The 24673-nt window shown below is 40.9% G+C and overlaps 1 protein-coding gene across 1 annotated transcript; it reads right to left on the bottom strand.

The window, feature by feature from the left end:
* Positions 1 to 2287: 2287 nt before the first annotated feature.
* On the bottom strand, positions 2288 to 24284 carry LOC119746469 (protein FAM189A1-like). Its single transcript, XM_038223431.1, has 2 exons — positions 23586 to 24284; positions 2288 to 3428 (listed from the first exon to the last, which is right to left on the bottom strand). Exons 1-2 carry the CDS (start codon positions 23811 to 23813, stop codon positions 3348 to 3350), a joined length of 309 nt encoding a protein of 102 aa, XP_038079359.1. The 5' UTR covers positions 23814 to 24284; the 3' UTR covers positions 2288 to 3347.
* Between the last annotated feature and the right edge of the window lie 389 nt (positions 24285 to 24673).

The raw sequence follows: 24673 nt of genomic DNA, 5'->3' as shown, positions 1-24673 counted from the left end.
TGCGCGCGGAGGTGACTAGAGTGCCTTGTCATTTGTTAAGTTTGATGTTCCAACTATTTCAGGTAATAGTGCAACATGAGCCATTTTTTTAGCGTGGGAGCACTCAGATGGATCACTTCTCAGCCCCACATATGCATCCAACCCCTACCCACGTTAAAACGTGGAGTGCGCATGGCGTGTTTCAATTTGACTACGTGCGCTGAATCGAAATTCGTACTGGATGAAAGGTTTCTGGCGTGGAGTATCATACATTCGACTACTTTTACCTCAAAATCCGAGTACGAGCAAAATGTTGCGAGTGCAAGTAAAGTGTTTGCACAGTTTTTAATGGGGGGAAAATTCTCCGCAGAGCAATGAAGATGAACTGCCTTAAACCCACCCGTCATTTTTGCCCAATGGCAAGTTGGCAACGGTTTCAATTTCCACACGATGTTCACAATTGTGGACTTCTCCTTCAATCCACAACTTAACTTGTCTAGGCAGTCAGTGAACTGGCAGGATCGCGGCCGACGACCGACGACCGACGTTCCTTTTTTACTTCCCGGATCTCTGTCTAGATCTCATTTATTACCGGGTGCTGAATGCGGATGTAGTCATGAAGTGGGGCTTAACCGCCTATGCAGGGGGATATTAAAAGCCATTTAACACACGAATGGTGCAGATGGGCTCGTTCGTTATGGATTCCAGGCGACAAGATGAATAGTCATATCTCTTCTTTTTCTTTGCAGAGTGATCATTTGAGGTACAAAAACTGTAAGCACGAATAATGTGATAACCCGGCAGTCGACAAGCAAAGCAGCTGCACGGGGCAATATGATATTCTGAAGTCCGTGACATCTTGATTGAGGTTCTAAATGAGAAAACTCATTAAAAGTCTTGAGCTTTACAGGGAAACCCCAGCTGCAGGTGCGAACAGTTGAATAATTGCTGAGCCCCTGCTAGCTACAATTCGCAGAGTGAATGACGGATTGATGTTCACTTGTTTGCCGTTATAAAGTAAGGCTGGTATCTGCGAGGCATCTGCGGAAAAAAACTGTGCTGCCTAACGTTGTTTCGTTGAAAAAGAAGGTGAACACCGAAAAATTATTAACCCTAGGGGTGGAGGGGTGGAGGGGTGGAGGGTGGAGGGTTGGAGAGGTGGAGGGTTGGAGGGTTGGAGGGGTGGAGTGTTGGAGGGGTGGAGGGGTGGAGGGGTGGAGGGTTGGAGGGGTGAAGGGGTGGAGGGGTGGAGGGGTGGAGGCTGGAGGGTTGGAGGGTTGGAGGGGTGGAGGGTTGGAGGGGTGGAGGGGTGGAGGGTTGGAGGGGTGGAGGCTGGAGGGTTGGAGGGTTGGAGGGGTGGAGGGTTGGAGGGGTGAAGGGGTGGAGGGGTGGAGGGGTGGAGGCTGGAGGGTTGGAGGGTTGGAGGGGTGGAGGGGTGGAGGGGTGGAGGGGTGGAGGGTTGGAGGGGTGAAGGGGTGGAGGGGTGGAGGGGTGGAGGCGTGGAGGGTGGAAGGGTGGAGGGGTGGAGGGGTGGAGGGGTGAAGTGTTGGAGGGGTGAAGTGTTGGAGGGGTGGAGGGGTGGAGGGGTGGAGGGGTGGAGGGTGGAGGGGTGGAGGGTTGGAGTGTTGGAGGGGTGGAGGGGTGGAGGGGGGAGAGCAAAGCTACACTTCTTTTTTCTTACAATGGAAAACATACATGTACCGGTACGACATACAGAGACTTACAATGGGGGTTTGCAAAACCCGGACTTAGATTTCAGCTTCGACTTATGTGACAGTATCTGGCGTCTCTGTACTCGAGCCTGTCAAGTCATAGGACTAAAATCATGAAGATATTGCCTAAAGCCCAATGGCAACAGAGCCCAGATTTCATAAACCCCTAAGCCTACAGCACAGAGAAAGAACCTCTCATCACATTTTGTCCCAATCATCAACACCAGGAAGTCAATAATTTGTGATGAGCCGTTTTTTAAAAACTACATAATACTATAAGTATAAGCTGCGTGTATTTGGGGTTGCTTTGTCTATTTGGGTTTTTCACGCTGTTGTTATCAAGCAGCAAAAGTAAGGTGCCTACAGTTTGTACATGTTCAACATCTGGCCAATGGCCTTACAATAAGGGATGTAAATGGCAGCCTGAATGAAGGATGTGCTTGTAAATCACGTCGTCAAAGGGCAAAATCCAATACTGAAAGTTACTTCGACCAGACAGACGTTAGAAAAACTCCATCAAAAGTCAAAACACACCAAACCTTAGAACGATAAGAAAATTTGAAAGGTTCGACAATGAAGATGATTAGCGGTGTACATGTTTCTCCAGTTTTGATTACCCAAGACATTCTTATGATCACCATTGGGATAACCAATTCCTTCAGCTCCACCCTCCTGAGGGGAAGCTGCATACTCAAGATGCCGCTAATAAGAATTGGGGGAGACATTTTCATGAGAAAAGAAAAGGAAAACACCGGAACGTCTTTCCGCTCCTGATCTGGGAAGACAGCTCCAGGAATTATCTGGATCCCGCGAGATGGTTAAGAAGTCGGCCAGGAGAGAACAACTATTCCGAGCATCTTCCGACTCTGTCAACGTCCCCGCTGGACGTGCGTGGCAAAGGAGGGGGCGGGGGAGGACATTTTGATTCAAGGGTAGCCGGCAGACAAGTCGGCAGGGTCCAGAATCCTCCCGAGGGTTGACCGTCGTATTTTATTATTAATTTTTTCTGCCAGGGCCCCGGACAAGAAGGCACGCTTCTTTCAATATTTCCCCCAAATGGCCCACACAGCTGTTCATTGCCGGGGAAAAACAAAACACGGCGATGCACCGAGCCGTAATGAACAGCTTTAATTGAATTTTTGATGCCACTGCCCTGTTGGCTTTTTCCCCTTTAATGTTTTGAAAATCTTTCAGAACAAAAGCACCATTGTGGGCTAAATGTAAGGGTGTTTAGATCATCTACATTTTTTCTTCCTTTTTTTTAATTGAGAAAGACAGAAAAGTGGCTAACTTCACGCTTTAAGACCCTGCCATCTCAACACTAGCAAGTTTTACTTCAAGCCTGACGGGTGCGTTTTTCAAAATGCATCCACAACATGCAATTGTGATCAAAACATTGCGACCTCCCACGCAAAGGTCAAGCAGAAATGAAAGACGTGCACTGACTGCTGCTGGCGTCATTAACTTGTACACTCAATGTTTTATTTAACTGTTGAGGATTTATTGCTCGTATCATCATCAGTAATGATCAAGATTGTCTCCTCCCTCCCCCACCGCGCCATTCCATGCACAGGAAGCATGTCTCCACTGCTCATTACAAAATAGCGCCCCTCTGTACCATTCTTCATCAAGAATTAATGAGCAAGACGACAGTCTTTAATTACAAGGCTTTTTACTCACGGCTAAGGAGGACGGCTGTTTCCATGCAATCAGACCAACGCCGCCGGTCAGTAGCACCTGTAAAGCAAACAAACACAACAGGTTTCTAATTAAACATCAGTTTGTTTGATTTTGTATGGTTCGGTATGATTAGCCACTTCCTTTGTAGAAGTCTTACTAATTCTAATTTCTTTCCTTATTCATCATCATGGGTGCATTCACTGTATAACAAGAGAGGTAAAAATAAAAGCAATACAGATTACTTTGTAATAAAAGCCATCCTTTCTATTAGACCTCCCCCCCCCCCAAAAGACAACTTCTGCATCCTGTTACCCCGACAGACCCTATTTTTACAGCCTTACCCCTACACGCTTGTGAGGTGTTGTGACGGAACTTGGCACAGGCAGCAGTATAGAAAAATGCCAAAACCAAATGGGGCTGATTTTTTTCGCTTTTCAGATTTATTGATTTTTGTAATCTTTGATATGTCTACTACACATACATGTATTTTAAAGAAATAGTATAAAAATAGTGAAATAAAAGAGTTTTTAAGGAAAAACAGTTGGCATCTTGCATTTTCACGAATACAAAACTCAAGGCCTTTTTTTCAGTAGTTTACTTTTTTGACAAATCGATAAATGCGAAATTTAAACAGCCATAACTTGCCATCGGAATGTCGAAATAAAGTGCAACAAACAGTATTGTAAGGCGAATTTTATTCTTTTTCCTGATACCCGCAACAACCCCTCATATCGACCTCTGTCCGGTTCTCTCTCATTTTACCAGACGAACGCCTCACATTTTAACGGCAAGTTGAAAAAAGTTTGCACAAAATGGCGTTCACATTGAACACTCTGACTTTACAAAAATGCTTCTCATCCACCTTTTTGGATAAAAAATTGCACACATGTATAACAATTCTGCTGTGTCTGCTACTATTCAATTTATTTTCAGTGTTATATAAAAATCCTTAATCTTCCAAAAAGGCGTACCTGGACCCTCCCTTATTTGGAAATTTGAATCCTGGAATCCGATTTGGAAGGATGTGCAAAAAAGAAGGCCTGGATTGAGGCGGGGGAAGAAGTGGAGGTTCCCGTAAGAGGATTGTAAGATAATACGGGGATGAAGTACGAACTGGAAGGATTTCAAATGTCACTATATGCTGGCAAACATGTACCAGAAATTGCAAATACAATTACGGGTGCATGTGTGAGATTTATTTTTCAGACGCTTGATTTTATTTTTACATTGTTGACAAAATGCTCTGCAAATATGCTCCTTTTTTTCACAAATTCTTCCCAATCACTCTATGAGGGGCATGGTCACATTCTCTGTGGGTTCTAAGTCTGTACAATTGTGTTGCTGCAGTGTTGGATTGCAGTGTGTCTGAGACAAGTTTGTTGTTGCACATGTAGCACAATTTTTTTTTTTACATACCCATACCAGGTTGAACCTGAATAGTGTTTCAACCAGTTCACCATTTCTTGTTCCGTAGTTGTGGGGACATACATGTACAACCGTCTGTGCGAGGTATTTGTGGGGACTGAAAACGCTGTGAGGACAGCTGAAAGTCCCCATAACTCGGTCCTAATTTGCCTAACAATAAAAAACTTCCCCATAACGTGGTGTAGGCCTACCCACGTCGGATGACGTGTACACATTGTACACGCAAAGGTTTTGCGGTATTCGGAATGGCTGACGGATAAACACGCAATGAGCGAGGCCGGAAATATCTGTCTGTGACCCACTCACAGCGAGCGAGGCCGGAAATATCAGGGCGTGCTACCCACAGATGACGGCCTGAACTTGTCTCAGGCATCGAGGTTCGTGCAAAACAATCCCATGCCTGGGTCCGGTCAATGTCAGAATACAGTAATCCCGGCGCAAACTGGTTAAAAGAATAAAAGTTCAGCAAGTTGCACGCCACATTTGTTCAATTCAAGGCAATATTTTGACATTTTTACAACAACTCTTGAGGGGTTCATATAATGTTACCACACTTGGTTGTGACCATGCATGGAGGAAGAATCATCCATGCAACAGAACAGGAAAATTGTGAAATTGTGAGGCTTAAACTACCGGTAGGACTGAAAGAAATGCCATTTTCCGTTACCCTTCCCCAAAATGAAACATGCAACCAAATACCAGGCTACAGCAAAACTAATGTGATTTTGATCTATAATCTGTACTTCATTTGGCACACTACACGATAACAAGGCCAATACATTAGGGGAGGGAACCCTGCCAATTGCTCTGACAGAAGCAAAATTGACCCTTCCTGCCCATGTTCCCTGGCTCTTATATTCGGGAGACCCTGCTAGCCCAGCTGGGTGTGAGTATCAGTCATATCCCATCACTTGGTGTCATTTATAAGCCGGTCCCTTCCCAATTACCAAACCTAACGATCTGTATCCTCTCTGGCAGGGGACCGGCCCTGTCTTGTCTGGTTTCCGCACCCCTTGTACATTATACGTACACACAGTGTATACATGTATGTACATGTACATGTACAAAGTACCAGGTACTTACATGTACATGCATAATGTATTTTGCAGTTTTGAACCGTGGCTTTTTGAACTATACATGTACAAATGTACATGTAAATGTAGTCTACTCCAAGTACAGAATCAATATAAATGCAGTTTATGTTCGGTTATGCCATGGGGCCCATCTGCAGGGTATGATGCACTGTACATGTACCGTACTATCACTTTTAGCATATTGTACATAAACATGTGTTTTGCAATACTTTTTTATGTACCATGACCATTCAGCTTTTTCTTTTCCTTCTTAAAACAGACACATTGCTGTTTGCATGCATTGCTTTCTGAAATCTTTAATCACATCAGGTTGTTAAGATTGTGTTTTTTTTTCCCTTTTTCAAAATACAGTGCTTTCACATATGGTGTTCATTTGCCTCTAAAGCCCAACTAAAACAATGTTTGTGAACTTTATACATTGTAAATTGTCAAAGAGCACTACTGTACAAGTTCAAATGTAGGTGTTTATTCTTGTTGTAAAAGATTTTTTTTAGCTGCCTTGAACTTTTTTTGACAAGCTACACTGTCTCTGTCTACAGAGTGCAAACTTTTCAATTACATTTACATTTATGTTCAGTTTTCAAATTGCAATGATCCAACAAAACATTCGTGAGAGCAGCAAACATCAACCTCTAGTGCGACCGACAAAAGAAATGAACAGTGCTTTCATTCAAGGGCAAAGCACTTGCAGTTTCAATGCACTATCAAGCAGGATACATGTCTGAAAAATACATTACAACAGATATATATACAAAGTGCCCAGGTTTCAATCAACGATCCGGTTGCAAAAGGTTCAATCATGGTTCAGTGATCGCACAGTGGATACAAACGAACGCTCTTCATTTTGACAGGCACACGGTAAACACGAGCGGACAGCAAAAGAAATGATAGCAGGGAATGTGGAAATTCCACCGGTACTCCGCTCCAGTCCCCTCCCCCTTTGAACGCTCATTAATGGCTTGCAAAAGATAGCGACTTAGTAAAATGGAGATCAACTGGCGAAGGAGGGAGGGAGGGGGGAAATGATTGACAGCGCTACGTCCAGAGGAACTTGAACTTGGGATCTGGAGAATGGATTGAATGTTGGGTACTAATTGCCCGGTGAAAGGGACACCGATGACGGACAATCACAGATGTTCTGCTCAACCAAAACATGATCAACATTTTCACGCTGAGAAAAGAGGCTGGGTTTATTTCTGTCTGATGTTGGAATCCACGATACACAAGACATCTTGCCGATCTGTAAACTTCATTAAACTCTCAGTATTTTCTCACATGGTGTGCAATCTGTCAATCTTGGGTCACACTCATTAACAGAAAAAGGAAAGTAAAAGAAAGGTTTTTGTGGGATTTAATTAAAAACATCTCTTTGTCCAAATAAGCCAAAAAGTAACAGTTGATCAGAATTGCATGTAAGTAGATATCAGTACAGTACATATTATACGTGTGAATCTGATTCAAAAACATTGAACGGACTTGTTTGGACTTAAAAATTCAATGGTCCAACTTAAAAACAGCAAGATACAAACTGTAAAAGGCATTTTCAGGCAGAAATGCAAAAACATAAAAGAAGAAATTTTGTAATCTCTTTTCAAAACAGGTTTAATACTACGGATAGGCACACATACATTTATAGTGTGCAAACAACAGTACCACATTTAGCACAAGAAAATTTAGAAATCTTTCTAGCCCTTTAGAAAATACTTTATGCCGCAAACAATTTAAAAAAAAAAAATTCTTGTCCATTTTAAGGTACAAGTTCCCACCTTCACGTTCCCCTTGCACTTTCACCAAGAAAATAACAACCAAATTTAATTGAAACTCAAGAACTCATTTGGCAAATGGTTCTCCAAATAACGACGATTTAGTCGTCTTCTTTTTCCCTTTTTATCAGCTGCACTTTTCTGCGAGTAAAATAGAGCATCAAGAAATCTATCTGATGCTCTAGTTTTTTTTCCTTCAAATCAACCTCTTTTCTCTCCGCTAAATTGTCCCCAGGGGGGAACTGTAGACGAAATCTGCATGACCCCTGTGTTTTTTAATTTTTGCTCTCAGTGTGCGGCGAGCGCAAGAAACGGACAGCACGCGCAGGAAGAGAGACTTGTGTGAACAGTTGTGTATCCAAGAGGGAGCTCCGCCGAAGACTTGGCTGGCTGGTGGGGAAGAAAAACGTGTTTCTCCCTGTGTACGGTATATTATCAAGTTTTCATACTTAAGGTCACTCTTTGCTTTGTCTTAACCTACTGATGGCGTTAGCTTAAAAACTACATGTACACATGTACAATATGAAAGTACCGGTATTGATGGGGGTTTTGGGATTCTGTGCTTGTCAATCTCTTTGTGTGTATGCGAATCAAGTGCAAGCACAATATTCATTAATACAATAGATTATATTTTACTAAACTGTGACTTTATTAAAGTCTAACTCCCTAGGCATTTTTGCTAGGATGCAACCTCAATCCTGCAAAATCCTCCAAAAGCCTCCATGTAAATCTTGCATGTAGCATAAATCCTCCAAAATCATCCATTATTTCTTGAATGTGATCCTTGGCGAAGTGACCACTGCCTCAATCTTGCCTCAACCACTGCCTCAATCCTGCAAAAATCCTCCAGTAATCACTATGCTGAGGCATAGCCTGTGACGTCGTAGAGCAGTGCGGAGGATTTCAAGTATACTCTAGGCCTAAATTTATGCACGGCTGAGCATAAACAAGTAAAACAACACAATGTCCGGCCTACCGGTAAGACCTTGACACACTGCATCCTCCAAAATCAGTCACAATTTTGCCATATACTGTACATGTAGCCTCAATCCTGCAAAATCCTCCATTTTGCAAAGAGGATTTTGGAGGATTTGGGACGGTTTGGGTTAATACAATGATCATTTTACTAATCTGTAACTTTATTAAAGTCAAACACGAAAGCGGCAAAAATTTCAAGCAAAGCGTGCCAACCTGTAGCCTTATCACAAGATATCGAGAGAAACAAAACCTCTGAACTCGCAATGACCACAGCGCGCACAATTACAGCGATACCGGGGCCACGGTTGCGCGGCACTGATATTATTTGCCGAATCAATGCCTTTCCCCTCTACCGCAGGATCAGTCACAAGGGAAGGAAACCTAGCGGGGATATCTCGGGCCGGCTCAGAGCCAAAAGGGAATTACGGAGAATCTCCATTACCCGACCCTGTTTCATTTTCTTGGTTTTGCTCCTGCGTGCGGCAGGGGCCTTGAGGATGTCGCGGAGCGCGTCTGGTGCGAGCGTGCGTGCGCCCAGCGCCCGTTCTTCATCATCAATCCCAATTATTTCCCCAAATTAAGTGCAATAAATTTGTGGCGGGCCCGGTGCTTAACGGCTGATTCATGGCACCATCATTGTCTTTTAATCAAAAGGAGGCATTCTTTTCATTGCCTTAAGTCTGTATTTTCTCTTCACCAAACCCCCCCCCTCCCATTTTTTTTAATAGATGCAAAGATCTTATACATATCCACCGCTCGTATCTCAATTCTACAGTGATGTGAACTCGAGGAGTAGATAACGGTGCCATATCTCGTACATGTATTTTGTTTCTGATGTCAGATTTGCCGCAATGAAATATCGATCTTTAGTTTCATTACCAGCCTGTGCTGTAGTTTGGCTGGCGCCAAAGATTGAAAAAGGAGCTGCTCCTGAATGCTCCAAGACATGAGATTTCCTCCGACTTGAGTGTTTTTGCTCCGCCATTAAAAAAGCAGGATGCTGCTGGTTTTTGTTCAAATTCCACATGGGGTATGCTTGTCACAGGGGTTTTTTTTGGGGGGGGGGGGGGGTCGGTGGGGGGACTTTATGGGGTCTTCCGTCACAGCTGCAGGCAAAGCTTGACAGCTACAAAAGATTAATTACAGTATCACGCTTTCTGTTGACAGAAATGAAGCTCAGCCATGTACATACGTGTGTAGCGTCAGGGGGTTGCTGTGTATGTATTTTATTAGGTGATCTTATATCCCAGATCATATCATCTCTGGCCAAATTTCACAATTGAATGTTTCAGAAAGTCTGGAATGTGTCCATAATACAAAGAAAAAGTTCCCCAGCTCAAGCACATTTTCATTTTGGGTATATACTATACAGATGTTTTGATATTGATGTGATACATTGTGTTAAATTTTTATTCATCTTTATTAGCAATGATACTATTTATGTATATACAATGTGTACAATGAACATTGAAAAAAACTGCCCTCAATCTTTCATCTGTGTCCCTCTTTCTGAAGTATTACCAGGTCAGAAAAGTTTGGAGATTTGATAAGGCCCCATTCAAACCTGAGAATCATTCTGCTGCCCCTGCAACTGCGCCATATTTTTCGCCTAAAGGCTTTATCTGTCTATAAGAAAAAAGTCTAACTAAAACCTGGTTTGGGCTCTAAAGACACTGTCAGAAAATACATCTCATGCAGCACTTAACCTCATTTCTAGGGTTTTAAACCGTGTTGTTATTTTTGCAACTCGGCAGTGACTTGGACCAGATCTGGTGAAAAGATAAAATCATATATTTCTCCACCATGGCCCAATATCATAGACACAATACCACAACATGACCTGTAAAAAACAGTCAGAAATTTGAAGGGGTGGTTGACTTTTTTTTTTCTTCAGGTGAACCTCAATCTGTAACTCCTGTTCTACATGAACATTTCCCAATTGTTTCTGTTTAATCAAACGTTTTAAAACCTATTTTTATCCTGTTTTATTGGTTGACGTACCTGTATCACCATAGCACAAAAATGGCGTGATATGTAAATTATGCCTTTTTCCTCAGAAATCACTTTTACAACTTTGAATTAGTTGGAGGTGTACATTTCCGTAACTGAACTCGATTCTTCTAAATGTTATACCATTAGAAAGCTCTAGTTCTGCAAAATCCAGAAATAAAATCATCTCAATTCCGAAAAAGTCTGACTATATTGTATTCTCATTTGGTGGTAACACATATTGCTGCTTCTTGTCAGAACGCAGCCAAGCTGCCAAGCCCGATTTTGTGCTTAGTGTAGCTTTGCAAAAAATTGCCGTAGGCAATGAAGAGACCAGCGATTGGTAACCAGGTCGCCTACAAACGTTTTAATCCAAATCAAAAGGTCACCACTTGAAACGCAATACGCCAACCTTCACTGTTTATTCAGAAGTTCTGCAGCATCCTCCAAAGAGCCACTGCAATTGGAAGCGGACAGTGTAATTTATGGAGCTACAAATATACCTGATAAACATATCTTTGGTGCAAACCCTTTCTTTATTTGAGCCGGCGCATCAAATGCGGCGTGGCCGTAAAGTGCCGGCGATAACCTTTCAATTAGCCAGATTAATACACGGATTTGTTTGTGGAGGAATATTCCTGAATAAACAACTCTCCATCACATTAAAATGGTTGCCGGGGTGCGCGCAATCAGTCCGATTTTTTTTAAAGGGGCATTTCTGGGTACATGTCCAAAAATTGGCAATGAAAGAAAAAAAAAGCAGAAATGGATTTTTAAGAATTTTTTTTTCTCGTGATGAAAAAAAAGGGAGTTTCTGGGTAGGCCTATATGTCCAAAAACTAGGGGGGGGATGGCAGAAAAGCATTTTCAAGAAAAAGGATTTAAAAGAAAAAAAAATCTGATTTTCTCCTCGTGATGAAAAACCCAATGTATAGCATTGAATTTCTTTTTTTTTTCAAAATATACTCAAAATTGTATAAAAATGGTATTTAGAACAATTATGAAAAATGCATACATTTGATCACATCTTGTGATATGAGATCAGGCATCAAAAGGCATAAGTCAGGCATTAGAAACCTGATGAATGCCATGTATATTATTAAAGGGATTGTACATCATTGGCTTTTGGTTTAATTTTCAGAAATGAACTATTTGAGGGGTTAGTATTATTGATCAAATTATTGTTCCACAGACAAGTTCGAAGTTTTGTGTTCGAAAATGCTGGAAAAACCAAGAAAAACAAGAATGTCCAAGTAGTCTGGTTCCCTGACTCCACTGAAAATGAAATGGATCAATTTATAGATGCCGGAAAATTGTACGGTAAGGGAACCAGTCTAGCTGGCCTGCCCCCATTCATGAACATGCAACCAATAGCAAACAACATTTGAACTGAAAAAAAATGGTAAATTTGGAGCAGCAGTTGAAAAATAGTTAGGTTTTTCCAACGGTGGTCGGCCGACCACCGTTGGAAATGTATTTAAAAAAAATCATTTACTTGAAAATGACCTCACATCAGGTGCCATAATTTTACAGGATGCTTTAGAATGTCATTTACCAACATCCTGTAAGGTATTTCGTAAAAACTTGGTAGTTTTATTTTGTGATGCTTGCAAATGTTGTATTTTCCCTTTATCCTGACAAAACCACAACCTGGCGAAAAAGGTACAGAAAGTATATACATGATTTGGTAGATAATGTACATGTACCGTACAAATATACACTGTACATTATTCTGTACATTATACAAATTCCACACTACTCCTTTTGTAATACAAGTTCCTACATGTCTAGGAACACACATTTTCTAATAACCAACCAGAGGGAGGAGACTACATTATCAGATCAGAACGACTCATGCGTAACCAATCCAGAAAGGCCTTTAGGACTCCAGTCCCATTAGTCTACACATCCGACCAATCACAACCCAGCATAGGCGCGGTTAGTCCTGAGTGTGCAGCGAAGCGTTCCCGGCTAATTATCTTCGTCCTCATTTTCAAACGGGAAAAAAAATGGGAACGTGGCCAGCCATCCTTCAAGTCTCAAAAGGCGACAAAAAGGGAAACAAACGGTAAAGGTTAACTACCCAATTACTGCATGATCAGATCTGGTGCAATTTACACGAACGTGCGTGCCGGGGAGCTCAGTTCTGTTTTGTGACATTTTCTCTCTTCTATTTTTCTTCCTTCTTTGGAAAGACTTTTCCTTGATGCAAGCACGTACACGTACACAGCCCCGGTTGCACCAAGACGGTTGACTGTACCGGTACATCCTTGAGGAAAACTACTGCACTGCTGATGCTTCATCATCATGACCACTTGGGCAATTTCCTCCAACAGAACTCTTCAAGTTCCTCCTTGGGCAAACAGAAGGGGGAACTCTCACCCACCATTCTGGAGTGCTTAGACTGTCTTGCTTTACACCGGGGAAAAGGGGGGGGGGGTGGGGGGAGGGAGAGAAGAGCTATTATTGGAGAAGAGACTCAAGGGTGGGCAAGGGATGACCTAACCCTTAATCACTACGCCGCGGCCAGGACTGTTTCTTCTGTATACGTGTGCATAGTATCGCAGGTAATGAATCACGTCGCGCGGTTATTTACTCTGCGAAACTGGGACAACTTGGTTAAGGCGACCAATGTGTAACTGTAACTTACTGCACTGTACGCTGATCGGCAGAGTATAATAAGGCCTTGGTTAAAAGGTCTTGGTTAATATTAGGTGTATTTTGAACAGGGCTGGTTAATAGACAGTTAAATTCGTAAAGGGCAGGACCTGCAGTAGCATACATTACACATGCAATGTACTGTACATGTGTGCTGTACAATGTACGTGTACATGTACTGTATGGATGTATGTGTGAATGGACATTGTCAAGAACATATTCTTGACACCTTAATGCTCTGAAGCACAAATTCATGACTTCTTTGTGAATTTACAGAAGTGAAAATCTGGTTATTTTGACGCGACTGGTTTGTGCTGTCAAATTCACTAACTCTCGCATGAACATTAAATATTTGAGCGAAGTATGAATCATAATTGTCTGAATTTTATTTCTAAAAATGTTTTTTTAATTGATCATCAGTTCATTCTTTTTTAAAGCAAAATCTGTTTGAGTTTTCCACATACCTAACTCTTAAGAGCACAGACATAATTTCGGAAAGAGCTTTTCCTGCCCTGTCTCCAATGTGTAATGTTCATATGTGACCGGCTCCACAAAAAGGGTTTTGCTCTGACTGAGCATTATTGTGTAAGGGCCCGCTCAACATTGAGAGGGTGAACATTTTGTCAAAATGTCATTTTCATTTTGTATCATGAATGTCATCTTTAATACCTACAGTTTCAGGTTTCATTCACAGAAATGTTGATTTTGATGAACAAAGTGGAAAAAAAAACCCAACCATTTTGTGTGCATCATTCTGTTGTTCTACAACAACGCCAGCTATTTCAAAGCCTGTTTTCTCAGTTGTGTAAGTTAAACTCTAAGGAAGTAATTACAGTAATATGCAAATTTATACGTCATATCTCCAGACTGGGAGGGGCTATGGAGCCCTATCAAATGAAAGCTTTCATGTACATTGTGGGCTTTCCAACCATGTATATAACTCAATTTCAATTTTTTGGGACATAATACCTTTTTTGTGGAGTCGGTTACATATATGTAATGTACATGTACACGGACTCAATGTTGTGATGAATAAAAAACATATTAATACTCCCCAAGGCACTAGGTCTACCGTATCGGTAGGTTAGCCTCGTGTAAACCATTTCCAAGGCCACCAGATAAGAGAATTTAATTGGTAATCCTGAAAGTCCTGAAGAATGCAGGAGAAGACTGCACATTACTTTTTCCCTCTTTGTTTCCCAAATCAAAAGAAATATATAAACCATTGTTCCAATCCTACGTCAATGCAGTGAGGATGAATCTCGGAAATGTACAAGACATTAATTGAAGATTGAAACATTGTAACTGCCTCCGACATGAACATGTTGTACAAGCATTATTGGATTATAAATTTAGATACTCTGTGATACATTTATACTTTTGCTTGCATGTACACACTTCCTCCTGTGCAGTGACTTGAAGTAACCTACTTAAAATTAACTTGAAAAAGTACTGAAATTAATGGTCAGCAATGTACAGTATGATGGAAAACTTGCAGTGGTGGGATTTAAATCCGGATTTTTTTAATGTTCGGTTTGAATTCCACTATTTGGTTTCAATTTTGGAAAACGGATATATATTCGAAATGAATCTTTAAAAAAAAAATAAGCCTTCCAATTTTTTTTTTTGGGGGGGGTGGGGGACACAGGCTAAAGAAAACAACTGGAACGTCCTCCAATCAGCTCTATGGTCTCTGACTGTGACTGCATTCACTTGCTAGTGGACTTCTTGGTATATGAATAGCCTGCCGCTTTAACTTTCGGAGAGTTCCCATGCCTTTTTCAACATAACAGCTCTGTGCGTGACATCGCATAGTTGCAATCGGCAAGTGAGAACGTGTCTCGGACACTGGATTCATGCCCAATTCAAAACATGATTCAGCAACTTTTTATTTGAAATCGAGATCCTAGAATGTTGTTTTTCTCGAAAAATGCAGCTGAAGCTTAGCTGAAACTTCATCATATTGGTTGTTCAGCATCCTCCTTCAGATACTTAGCACTTTTATTCAGGCATGCAACTGGGAAGTCACAAAAAAAAGAGGAAATTCAAATCTTTCCAAGACTTTGTACAGTGTTTTTCTATTTTCAATGGCACACATTGGAAGTGAAAAAAGAGGAAATCAGCTGATCCGAGGAAAAGTTGCATGCCTGTTTATTGCTTCAAACGAACAAAATGCACAAATTACAAATGATGGACTATACCTTTAAAGACTGCATCAGGGGGTTTAGGGCTAAAGAGTTAATAATTCTCAGACGTTTTCCTATAACTGCTTGATACTCAGCCATAACTTAAAACAAACTGACACAACTGCAATAGTTCTGTTTTTAATTTGAAGCCTGAAACCTCCGTGAGTCATCCACGATCAAAGAAAGACAGACTTTGAATTCTTACAATCGTTAATCAGGCAATGGAAAGATTTCAACAACTCGTAAAAGGAAGCCATGGCATTAGTCAACGTTTCCCATACTTTGCACAGCGTTTCTTTTCCGGGAAATGTACACATTCTGAAGCAGGACCATTGTTTCATATATTTGCCTTTGCAGTTGTTGGTTTATGTCGTCGACCGTCCGACATTCTGTTAATGTCTAACATTTTGACTCAGCGCATTGTGTGTTGTGCATACATGTGTATGTGCAAACTCTCCCAAGCCACAATTTTTAATCTAGCGCAAATAAGCAACAAGGATGACTAATACGGACTCGGTGCTTTCCAGCTACATCTGACGAACTGCGTCAACAGACAATTGGATTTCTGTTACTCCACTTGACCCTTGGACCCCAATTTGCCTGCTTCCAACACCCCCCCCCCCCATCCCCACCCCGAAAAAATCAAATGCTCTAAGCTTCATGATTTTCTAGTCTCTTTCTTCTTTTACATAACAGAAAGTGCTTGGATAGATCCCTAGAACAAACAAATCAGGCGTGGGTTTCACCCATTTGTAATTCCTGATGTACTCAGCACCTCGCCGCCAAATATCACAGGATCCGCTCGAGTGGCGGTTGGTCTTTTGAAGCTGGCTCCACGCTTTTAGCATTTGACTAAAGAGCATCATGTTAGGATCGAAGGTACTTGAAGAGGCCTACTTTATACTGGAACGTCAACAGTCAGTGTTGTGGTAGTGATGGTTAGCAAAGGGGGGGGGGGTTGCTCTGGTACATTATTGAAATCAATTATTTAATCCTCTTAGCTGATAATCTTCAAAATGGTAATCCGGTGAGAGAGAGACAGGGCCTAATTATCGTATAGTTAATGGTGCACAACATGTTCAGTCGGTGTGCAGCATTCAAGTTTATATGCCAGATGAGAAACTTTTTTAGGATTCCTGAAATTTGGTTAACATTTTCAAGACGTTTTGTAGTCTAAGCACTTTTTGAAGGTCCTTGTAAAAAATTTTATTCAAGAAGTGCAACTCCAGCCCAGTCACCTTTGTATAGTCTTTGGAAGGTTGGTTGTAGCTCCATGGAAAGATATCTTTAGTAAGTGGGAAGAAAGCGGACGAAACTTACAAGAAGACACAGCGGTTACATAATTTGATTTTAATCAGAAGCACCTTCTCACTACACAGGATGGATGCCTTTCCATGGTGCTACAGCAAACCTTCCATAATTAACCCCTCTCCCATGCAGAGCCTCAACTCTTTCTCACTGTGTTCTCACTTTTCTTTCTTCCTTTTTACACATAAATTCTTTCTTTTTGTCATTGCTGAACAAGCACTCCACCCATGCACGTATGGACAATTTGGGGTTAAGGACATTAAAAAAAATCACACTTTTTTTAGGGTACTTTAGGAGCTCAGTGAATAAACCTGAAGAAATGTGCTGTCTGTGACTGAGCCAATTAAACCAGAATATTTAATTAATGATTCAGAGGAATGATCCATAACTCATAGTACATTATCTTCTTGACAATTAGGCCTACTAGATGATGGATGTATAAGACCAGGTTTATTTACTGAGCTCCTTAGGTACACAAAAATTGTCTGATTTGTAAGTTCGTGATGCTGCGATTGCCAACAACCAGTACACACATAGGTGACTGAAACGCGTGGTTGTATTCGTGTGATTAGAGCACACACGTCTAATGAACTTTTACCGTCAACACAGAGCCAGACTACACCCCGAGACGTTTGACGGATCGTGGCTTTTGCCCGCTTCTATCTCTCGGCAGTCAAACAAACTGGCCAATTGGTGTCTGTAGTAATTGAAGACATGATTGGGCCCTATTCCATCAATAGCTGGCAGGCCGGCCCCGGCCGTGCTTCGGTTCTTTAGGCCTTAATTTGAAAGTGCCTGGAGTCAAGTGCACGCGCACACATTGAGTGAGGAATGTAGCTCAGTGTGTGGTGCAGATAGTTGTTTTCCTAATTTTTTTTTCCCCTCAAAAGTTTTCCTAAAATTTTGCAAATTCTCCCTTTTTTTGAGAGGTGAAATTACGGTCAGAAATAGACCGTAGGAGATTATCTTACCATTTTATCATGTATTCGTCCGAGCAAAATTAACTGTCGTATTTTTTAAGGAACTCGACACCCTGTACGTGACAACTCATGATGATTGCAGAGGATGAAATTACAATGGGACGCCACAGATTTTTTTTTTACCGTTTACTATATTTGTACCAAGGGAAAAAATAAAATATGCGCAATCAAATTTTATACTGTGATTACAATAGCCTACATTCTCAGTTAGTAAAAGAATTTAAGAGTCGATGGTCTACAAGTGGAGCTCCCAATTGACTGTGCTTGTTCATGCTAAAACCAATTTTTGTGTCAAGTTTCAATTTTTATTCCACTTATCGATGCTCAAACTTTCTGAGTTTTTGTTGTTTCATCGTCCACTACTAAAAAGTCTGAGAAGGGCAAATTTGGGATGCTTATTATTAATCAAATATATCATTTGTTACATCTTTTGTTACATGTATTATATTTTTCATCTTCTTTTTTTTCATCTTTGTTGTTGTTGTTGAAGGTTGGTTCCATAAAAGAAAGCATTGATCCACCGACAGGAACGTGACTTGCCACCATGCTGCCATACGATGTACATTAACAAGGATTCCAATTTCCGATCTAGCATGCAAAATATCCGTGTAATGGATGTTCATTACAACCACCCCACTGCATTTGTACTGTCGGAAGAGAACCTCTAACGTTATCGATTGTACATTTCTGCCAATCAATTAATAAGGGGGGGGGGGGTTGCTATTTCACACTGGAGTGGTGTACGTTAAGTCTGAACACACAGTGGCCGATCTGGAGGACTTTCTAGATTCCAAGAGCTGGAGACTGTTTAGCTTTTGTCTCCCGGTTTCCGCACCACTGCTCTGATTCTGAAACTCAAGGGTCTATGATTGGGCAAGGCATCACTCAAGAAATAGACAAACCAAGGTGACACTGAACAAAAGGGATTATCGCTCACAGGGAAAAAAAAGGGCCCTGATCCCATCTGATCCCATCAGGGTAATGTCCAGGAAAGACACCACTGTTGGTCTTAAGAAACTCAACAAACCAGGGGTGGACTTTTTTCCTTTCTCCTTTTGCTTTTTCAGAAAGGCGCTTTCTTCTGGCGCCGCTTAAAGCCGTGAAAGTGAAGATGGCTTGGCAAGGATTTCATTTGAGAAGGAATTAGCGCTAATGATGGCGTGAATGAGTCAGGATCTTCTGTCTGTCGTTACGGGTACAGTCAAGACGCACACACCTGTGCACACAGGCACACCCACAAGAATGAGTGGTGCCGGGAAATTTTGTACATTTCCAATTGATCGTGGCAAATTTTAGTTAGTGCCCCGTGTAGTAAAAGCGAGACAATTGTGGGCACGTCCCTCGCGTGGCGTTTTATGCCTTGTGAGGCTTCTTCAGTTTGCTTTTAAAGCTCGCAAACCAACAAATTAAGGGAGTTGGGTTGATAAACCAACAGCAGAATGTCAGCAAAGATTTAACACCTTATGTAGAGTGTACTTGTCATTTTTTCCCCCCTTTAAACCTGTGATAAATGTACACAAAGCCCAAAGTGCTAAAAACACAGCACAGAACAAACCACAGACTGACTCATCAAACAAAAGGCCAGGGGTTGCTCTGGTCATTCACATCTCCCACTTGTTACTGTCACAACTTTTATTTGTTTTTGGTTGCTTAATTTTGTTTTTACACCTTTATCCTAAAACCTCAAAGCCTTTTCTAGGAACCTTTTGTCACCCAAGTCTGTCATAATTCATGGATTATCCAAATCTTACCACTGGTTTTGCAGACTATGCAATCGGTTTACTGCACTTTGTTGGAATTCAGTTGGATTGAAGAATATCCCAAGAGCTCGCAGAGTTTCTCACAATAACTGGTATTAATTAATTACAAAAAAAAACCCACCTGCTGATTTGTGTTAAACAGGTGCAATAAAGCCCTTGCTTTGCTATACGTAGACCATCTCGGTGCCAGAGAGGCCCTGTATAATTGCATAATAAGACTAGAATTTTCCCTTTATAGGCCTAAATCTCTCATTTCAATACGAAGTGCTAAAAAAAAAACGACATGTTTTACCTTGTCACTTGAAATTAAAAAGTACACTATCAAAACTCTGGAACTTTGTGCAGGAAATACATGTAAGTATGTTGTTTATTTGTCACTTGTTATGGGGCCTGATTGACTGCTGGCTAAACCAAGGATTAGGATGTAGTAAAAATAATTTGTGTACACAGAGTTCGCAGCACTTTTGAGGAGAATTGGGTTACCTCCACCCCCAACTACTGCTACCTGGAGGTCAAGATGTGGTTTGTTGTTTCAAGATGGCACTCAAAAAGTACTGTACTTTTGCGGGTAGTTGTAGATAGAATGTCTGTTCTTAGAAAGTCTTAATTGATAACGACAGATCTGTAAAATCCTTTGGAAGAGGAAAGTCATATGAAACTTGGATGATTTAAGGAAGTTAATTTCTAATCTAAGATGAAATAGACAGGAATTAAAAAAAAAGAGACTAAAGCTTCTTTATTTTGATGTAGTTTTAAATAAGCCAATTTCTGGATGCCTGCTTTATACCAGACATAAAAGTTATCAAAACGTAATTGCAACTTTCTTTTGAATGGTATTATTGTCTATAAAAATAAAATCAATTTCATAAGTGAACATTTCTTTTCTGTGACTAGAAATGTTGGGAAACACTGCATCTGAACAATATTAAATGATTTGAAATGATAACTTTATTTCTAGAGCGAAATGTTGGTTTTAATTCAAAACAATGAAACAAGCAAACAATCCAAAGAATGACAGTGAGTTGAAAACAGCTTCCGATAAGAGTGGCTTTTTTTTCACACCAACATTGCAACCTGCAGGTGACATTTACTGACACACAGTACGCACCATAAAGGAAAACTATCTGAAGCATGTCTGACAGTGACAGAAGGCAAAGCCCATCTATATTCCCCTGGCTAATTTGTGGGGGATTTTGGTAAAAGATGAAAGACTGAAAAAGCTATAGTATACACACACACACACAGTAAATTACCCCCAGACACCGATGACAGCCCGAATGAAACATTCATGGGATCTGGACACGCTTGTTGCAGCTTGGTGATAGTGTGGTTTATATACAGCCCGCGTATGTACCGGTACACGTGCGTACTGTACGAGGGCAGCGCAGGCTCGGTGCGAACGTCGCATGAATAAATCATTGGAAGCGCATTAATGGCAGCACCGGTCCCCGAAAATTGACAACTGTCAGGTGATCTGAGTTTACACAGGTCTCAACACATTTGAGCATTATAATAATGTGCAATTCAATATTGATTGAATGCTAATTTGACTTTTTTTCACAGCTTGTGCCTTTTTCTGGATATTAATCTTGACAATAGGTTTTCGGTATATTTTTCTTGCACTGCATACATGTACTTTTGCTTGTTAAAACAGTTATGCACTTGTTGTAAAGAATAAAGACCAAAACAATTGTCTTTTGTATATGATTACAGTGTGACTAAAATTTAAAAAGAAGTTTACACTTGAAATCCTCTGCACTGCTGCAGGATATCACTGGCTCTGCCTCAACATATTGACAGTGATTGCTGGAGGATTTCGCAGGATTGAGGCAGTGGTCACCCCTCCTAGGACCAAATTCAAGAAATAATGGATGCTTTTGCAGGATTGAGGCTGTATGCAATTTTTACATGGAGGCAGTTGTAGGATTTTGCAGGATTGAGGTGGCATCCTAGCAAAAATGCAACAATAAAGATATTACTTGAAACAAGTATTTCTGTCAATGAGTGTCTCCAACTAAATTGTTTGGGCAGGAAACTGACTGTGCAATTAAGTTGCAGTGGTGAAGGCACAAGTTTGGAACTTTCGTTGACGGGATAAAGTTGTTGCCTGCGGCATGTTTTCAAGATAATTAGAGCAACATCTTGATTTACGACTGACATGTTGAAGACAACACAATCTAAGGGAAGATTATTTGCTGCATGCAGTTTACGGTCCAATACAAAACTATGTAATTCTACCTCCATGATTAAATTCACAAGCGAACGAGGTTAAGTACACAAGCTGATCCAATGACTGATTTATTGTTTGCAAAATTTTGTAAACCTTTTACGCTGTATCGGAATCTTTTCTAATTTGTGTGAAAGTCAAAGTCAAGTGATTTGTGGTTTTGGAGAAAACAAAATATTTACTCAAGTAAAATAAACAACTTTTCAATAGCTTGCCAAATTATATGCTTTTCCATGTGATGTGTACTTACCAGAATAATAATATTTACACAAAAAATGTACACAAAATTGGAGGTTTTTTCTGTGTTTGGGAACAAACACAGCATAAAGTGTACAAGAATAAGAGTGGTAGCGGGTATATATTTTTTTGCTGTGAATGCTGGCCTTTTAAACGGTTGAAATCAATTACAACGTTTGCAAGTTGGTCCTTCATTGACAGGTTGTATTACAAATATTTCAATTCCATTTTCAAAAGACATTTCTGTAGAAAAAAAGTCTTATTTCATGAGCCTAGAAACCAGAATCTATTAATTCTTTTGGCAATTTATTATTCCTCCAGAGGTTATTAAAATGTGATCGTGCGTGACGACCACAAGGCCAAATCAAATTCTAACACGTAAAATGTCATAAATCACCAACGGTGTTGGTGTGCTCAGCACTGTGGCCTTTGCTTGTGACACTGACGAGTGATGCTTTAAGGCATACATGTATATACATAGGATCGTTTGCATTTATCCTACCACATTATCATCAAAAAGCTTACTTGGATTAATAAAGATAAAACTGGTAAAGTGGTATTAAACACCAGTTTAAACACAAATTAGTCCATCTGGCCGGTCCTACTAAAGCGCGTCAATAAGTGTCAACAAGCGTCAACAAGCTTCAACAAGTTTTAGTAAGTCGTTAAGTGCGCGTCAACAAATTTTGTATAGGCTTTTGAACAATAAAAACAGCTTTATATGGTAGAAAAAGCAATAATGAACATCTTCTGCATATCAATTAAAGTTAAAATTACTTAAAAAGTGGTTTTCCAGCGCAAAATCTACTACAAGTTTTTCGGTTTAGTATTGGCCGCCATCTTGTTTGAGATCTACATACTACGCATGCGTGGAGTGTACCATTTACACATAGGGGTTTCTTTATACTATACGCTTTGCGAAACCTCGTTTGGTTTTTGCATTGGGAGTTTTTGGCAGACATTGTGAACAGTGTCAGTCGGCATATTTTTCAAATAATAAGCCAAGTACCGTGACCAAGTTTTGCATAATTTATAATTGAAAAAAAAATAGTTTTCCTAATTTCTAGAATTGAATATTTTCGTATCGTATAAAGAAACCCCTATGCGTGAATGGTACACTCCACGCATGCGTAGTATGTAAATCTCAAACAAGATGGCGGCCAATACTAAACCGAAAAACCCGTCGTAGATTTCGCGCTGGAAAACCACTTTTTAAGTAATTTAAACTTTAATTGATATGCAGAAGATGTTCATTATTGCTTTTTCTACCATATAAAGCTGTTTTTATTGTTCAGAGGCCTATACAAAATTTGTTGACGCGCACTTAACGACTACTAAAACTTGTTGACGCTTGTTGACGCTTGTTGACGCGCTTTAGTAGGACCCCATCTGGCTTACTGTCATTTAGTAGAAATCAAGAATCGAATGATATTACCAACGATCAGTTGATGAACTGAGTTTTTTGGAAATTATGCGCCTATCAAATGTTCCTTCCAATAACTTGGAAGGAAGTTGAGTTTTAAAAATCCATAAAATTAAGATATTATAACTATAAGTTAAGTAATTCAAAGACTTAGGCTACAATTTCTTTATTCTATTTTCTACTCACCGAAAATCCTGCCCAATATGGGCAAGCATTCCTGACCCTGTTGCTGGTTGACAGGGCAAACGCTGTGAAGCTAATGGCCACGATAGCTAGGCCCAGTATCATCTGGCTCACGCCGAAGATGAGCGTTGTTCTTCGGGGCTTGGGTCTGACCGCGAGCCGGCGCAGCACCACCCGGTCACTCCCGGCCATCACCTCCGTCCCCCGTCCCGCTGACGATCCGTCCGGCATCGTCTCGTCTCCGTCCCTGCAAACCACGGCTAGTTGGGAGTTTCAGGGAACAGGCTTCCTTGTAAGGCCTACAGACATTGGCCCATAGTTAAGTTCCAACTGTTCCCTGTGTCTAGCAGCGGCAAATGAAGTGAACTTTTCCGGGTGTTTTTCACGGAATCACACAGCAGAGAGTCAACCGGCCATGTGTACAATTTACTCGGTCATCTGGCGGTCATCTGTCACGTCAAGCAAAGTGCATTCCCGTGCATTTGGCTAGCATACTGAATCGTCAAAATCCTTGCTTTCTTTTGCATCGTTAAAATTGCAAACAGATGAAAATTTCTCCGCTTCTGTCACGACATTATTTGGTTATATTCAACTGCTCAGCATTTTTACAATTTTCTTAAATTCTCCCTCCGCGAACATCAACAGAAATATCACGCCCTACACACTACGATATACGGCACACAGTACGGTTGCATGCGATCTATGCACGTCCACCATGCACTTCACGATTTCACAATACACTCCATTACGAACAGCGCTCTAATGAGCGCTTTTACAAGCCCAATGTCTCGTAGGTGTAGCGTAAACTTCCTAACGTCTTCTCGATGTAACATTGGGCGTGAGATAGAGCGAAAATGGGCGATGCCTACTTTTTGACCGGTTTTTTTTGCGTTTGACTAACTTCAAGATCTCTCGCCGTCGACTAGAGATGGCGCACTTACAATTTTGCTAACCTTCAAGCGCAAAAGGATCTTTGCCTTCAAGAGCGCATTTTTTTGACACACGGATCAAATATTTGGAGAAAAAGAAAGGTCTGGAAAAGATAAGTTACGACAACAAAACCAAAAGTCATGCTGAAATAATGCTATGCG

This window comes from Patiria miniata, unplaced genomic scaffold, assembly GCF_015706575.1.
Source record: "Patiria miniata isolate m_02_andy unplaced genomic scaffold, ASM1570657v1 HiC_scaffold_7, whole genome shotgun sequence".
NCBI classification, from domain to species: domain Eukaryota; kingdom Metazoa; phylum Echinodermata; class Asteroidea; order Valvatida; family Asterinidae; genus Patiria; species Patiria miniata.
The sequence above is the reverse complement of the archived record's forward strand: the minus strand, read 5'-3'. Positions and strand labels throughout refer to the sequence as shown.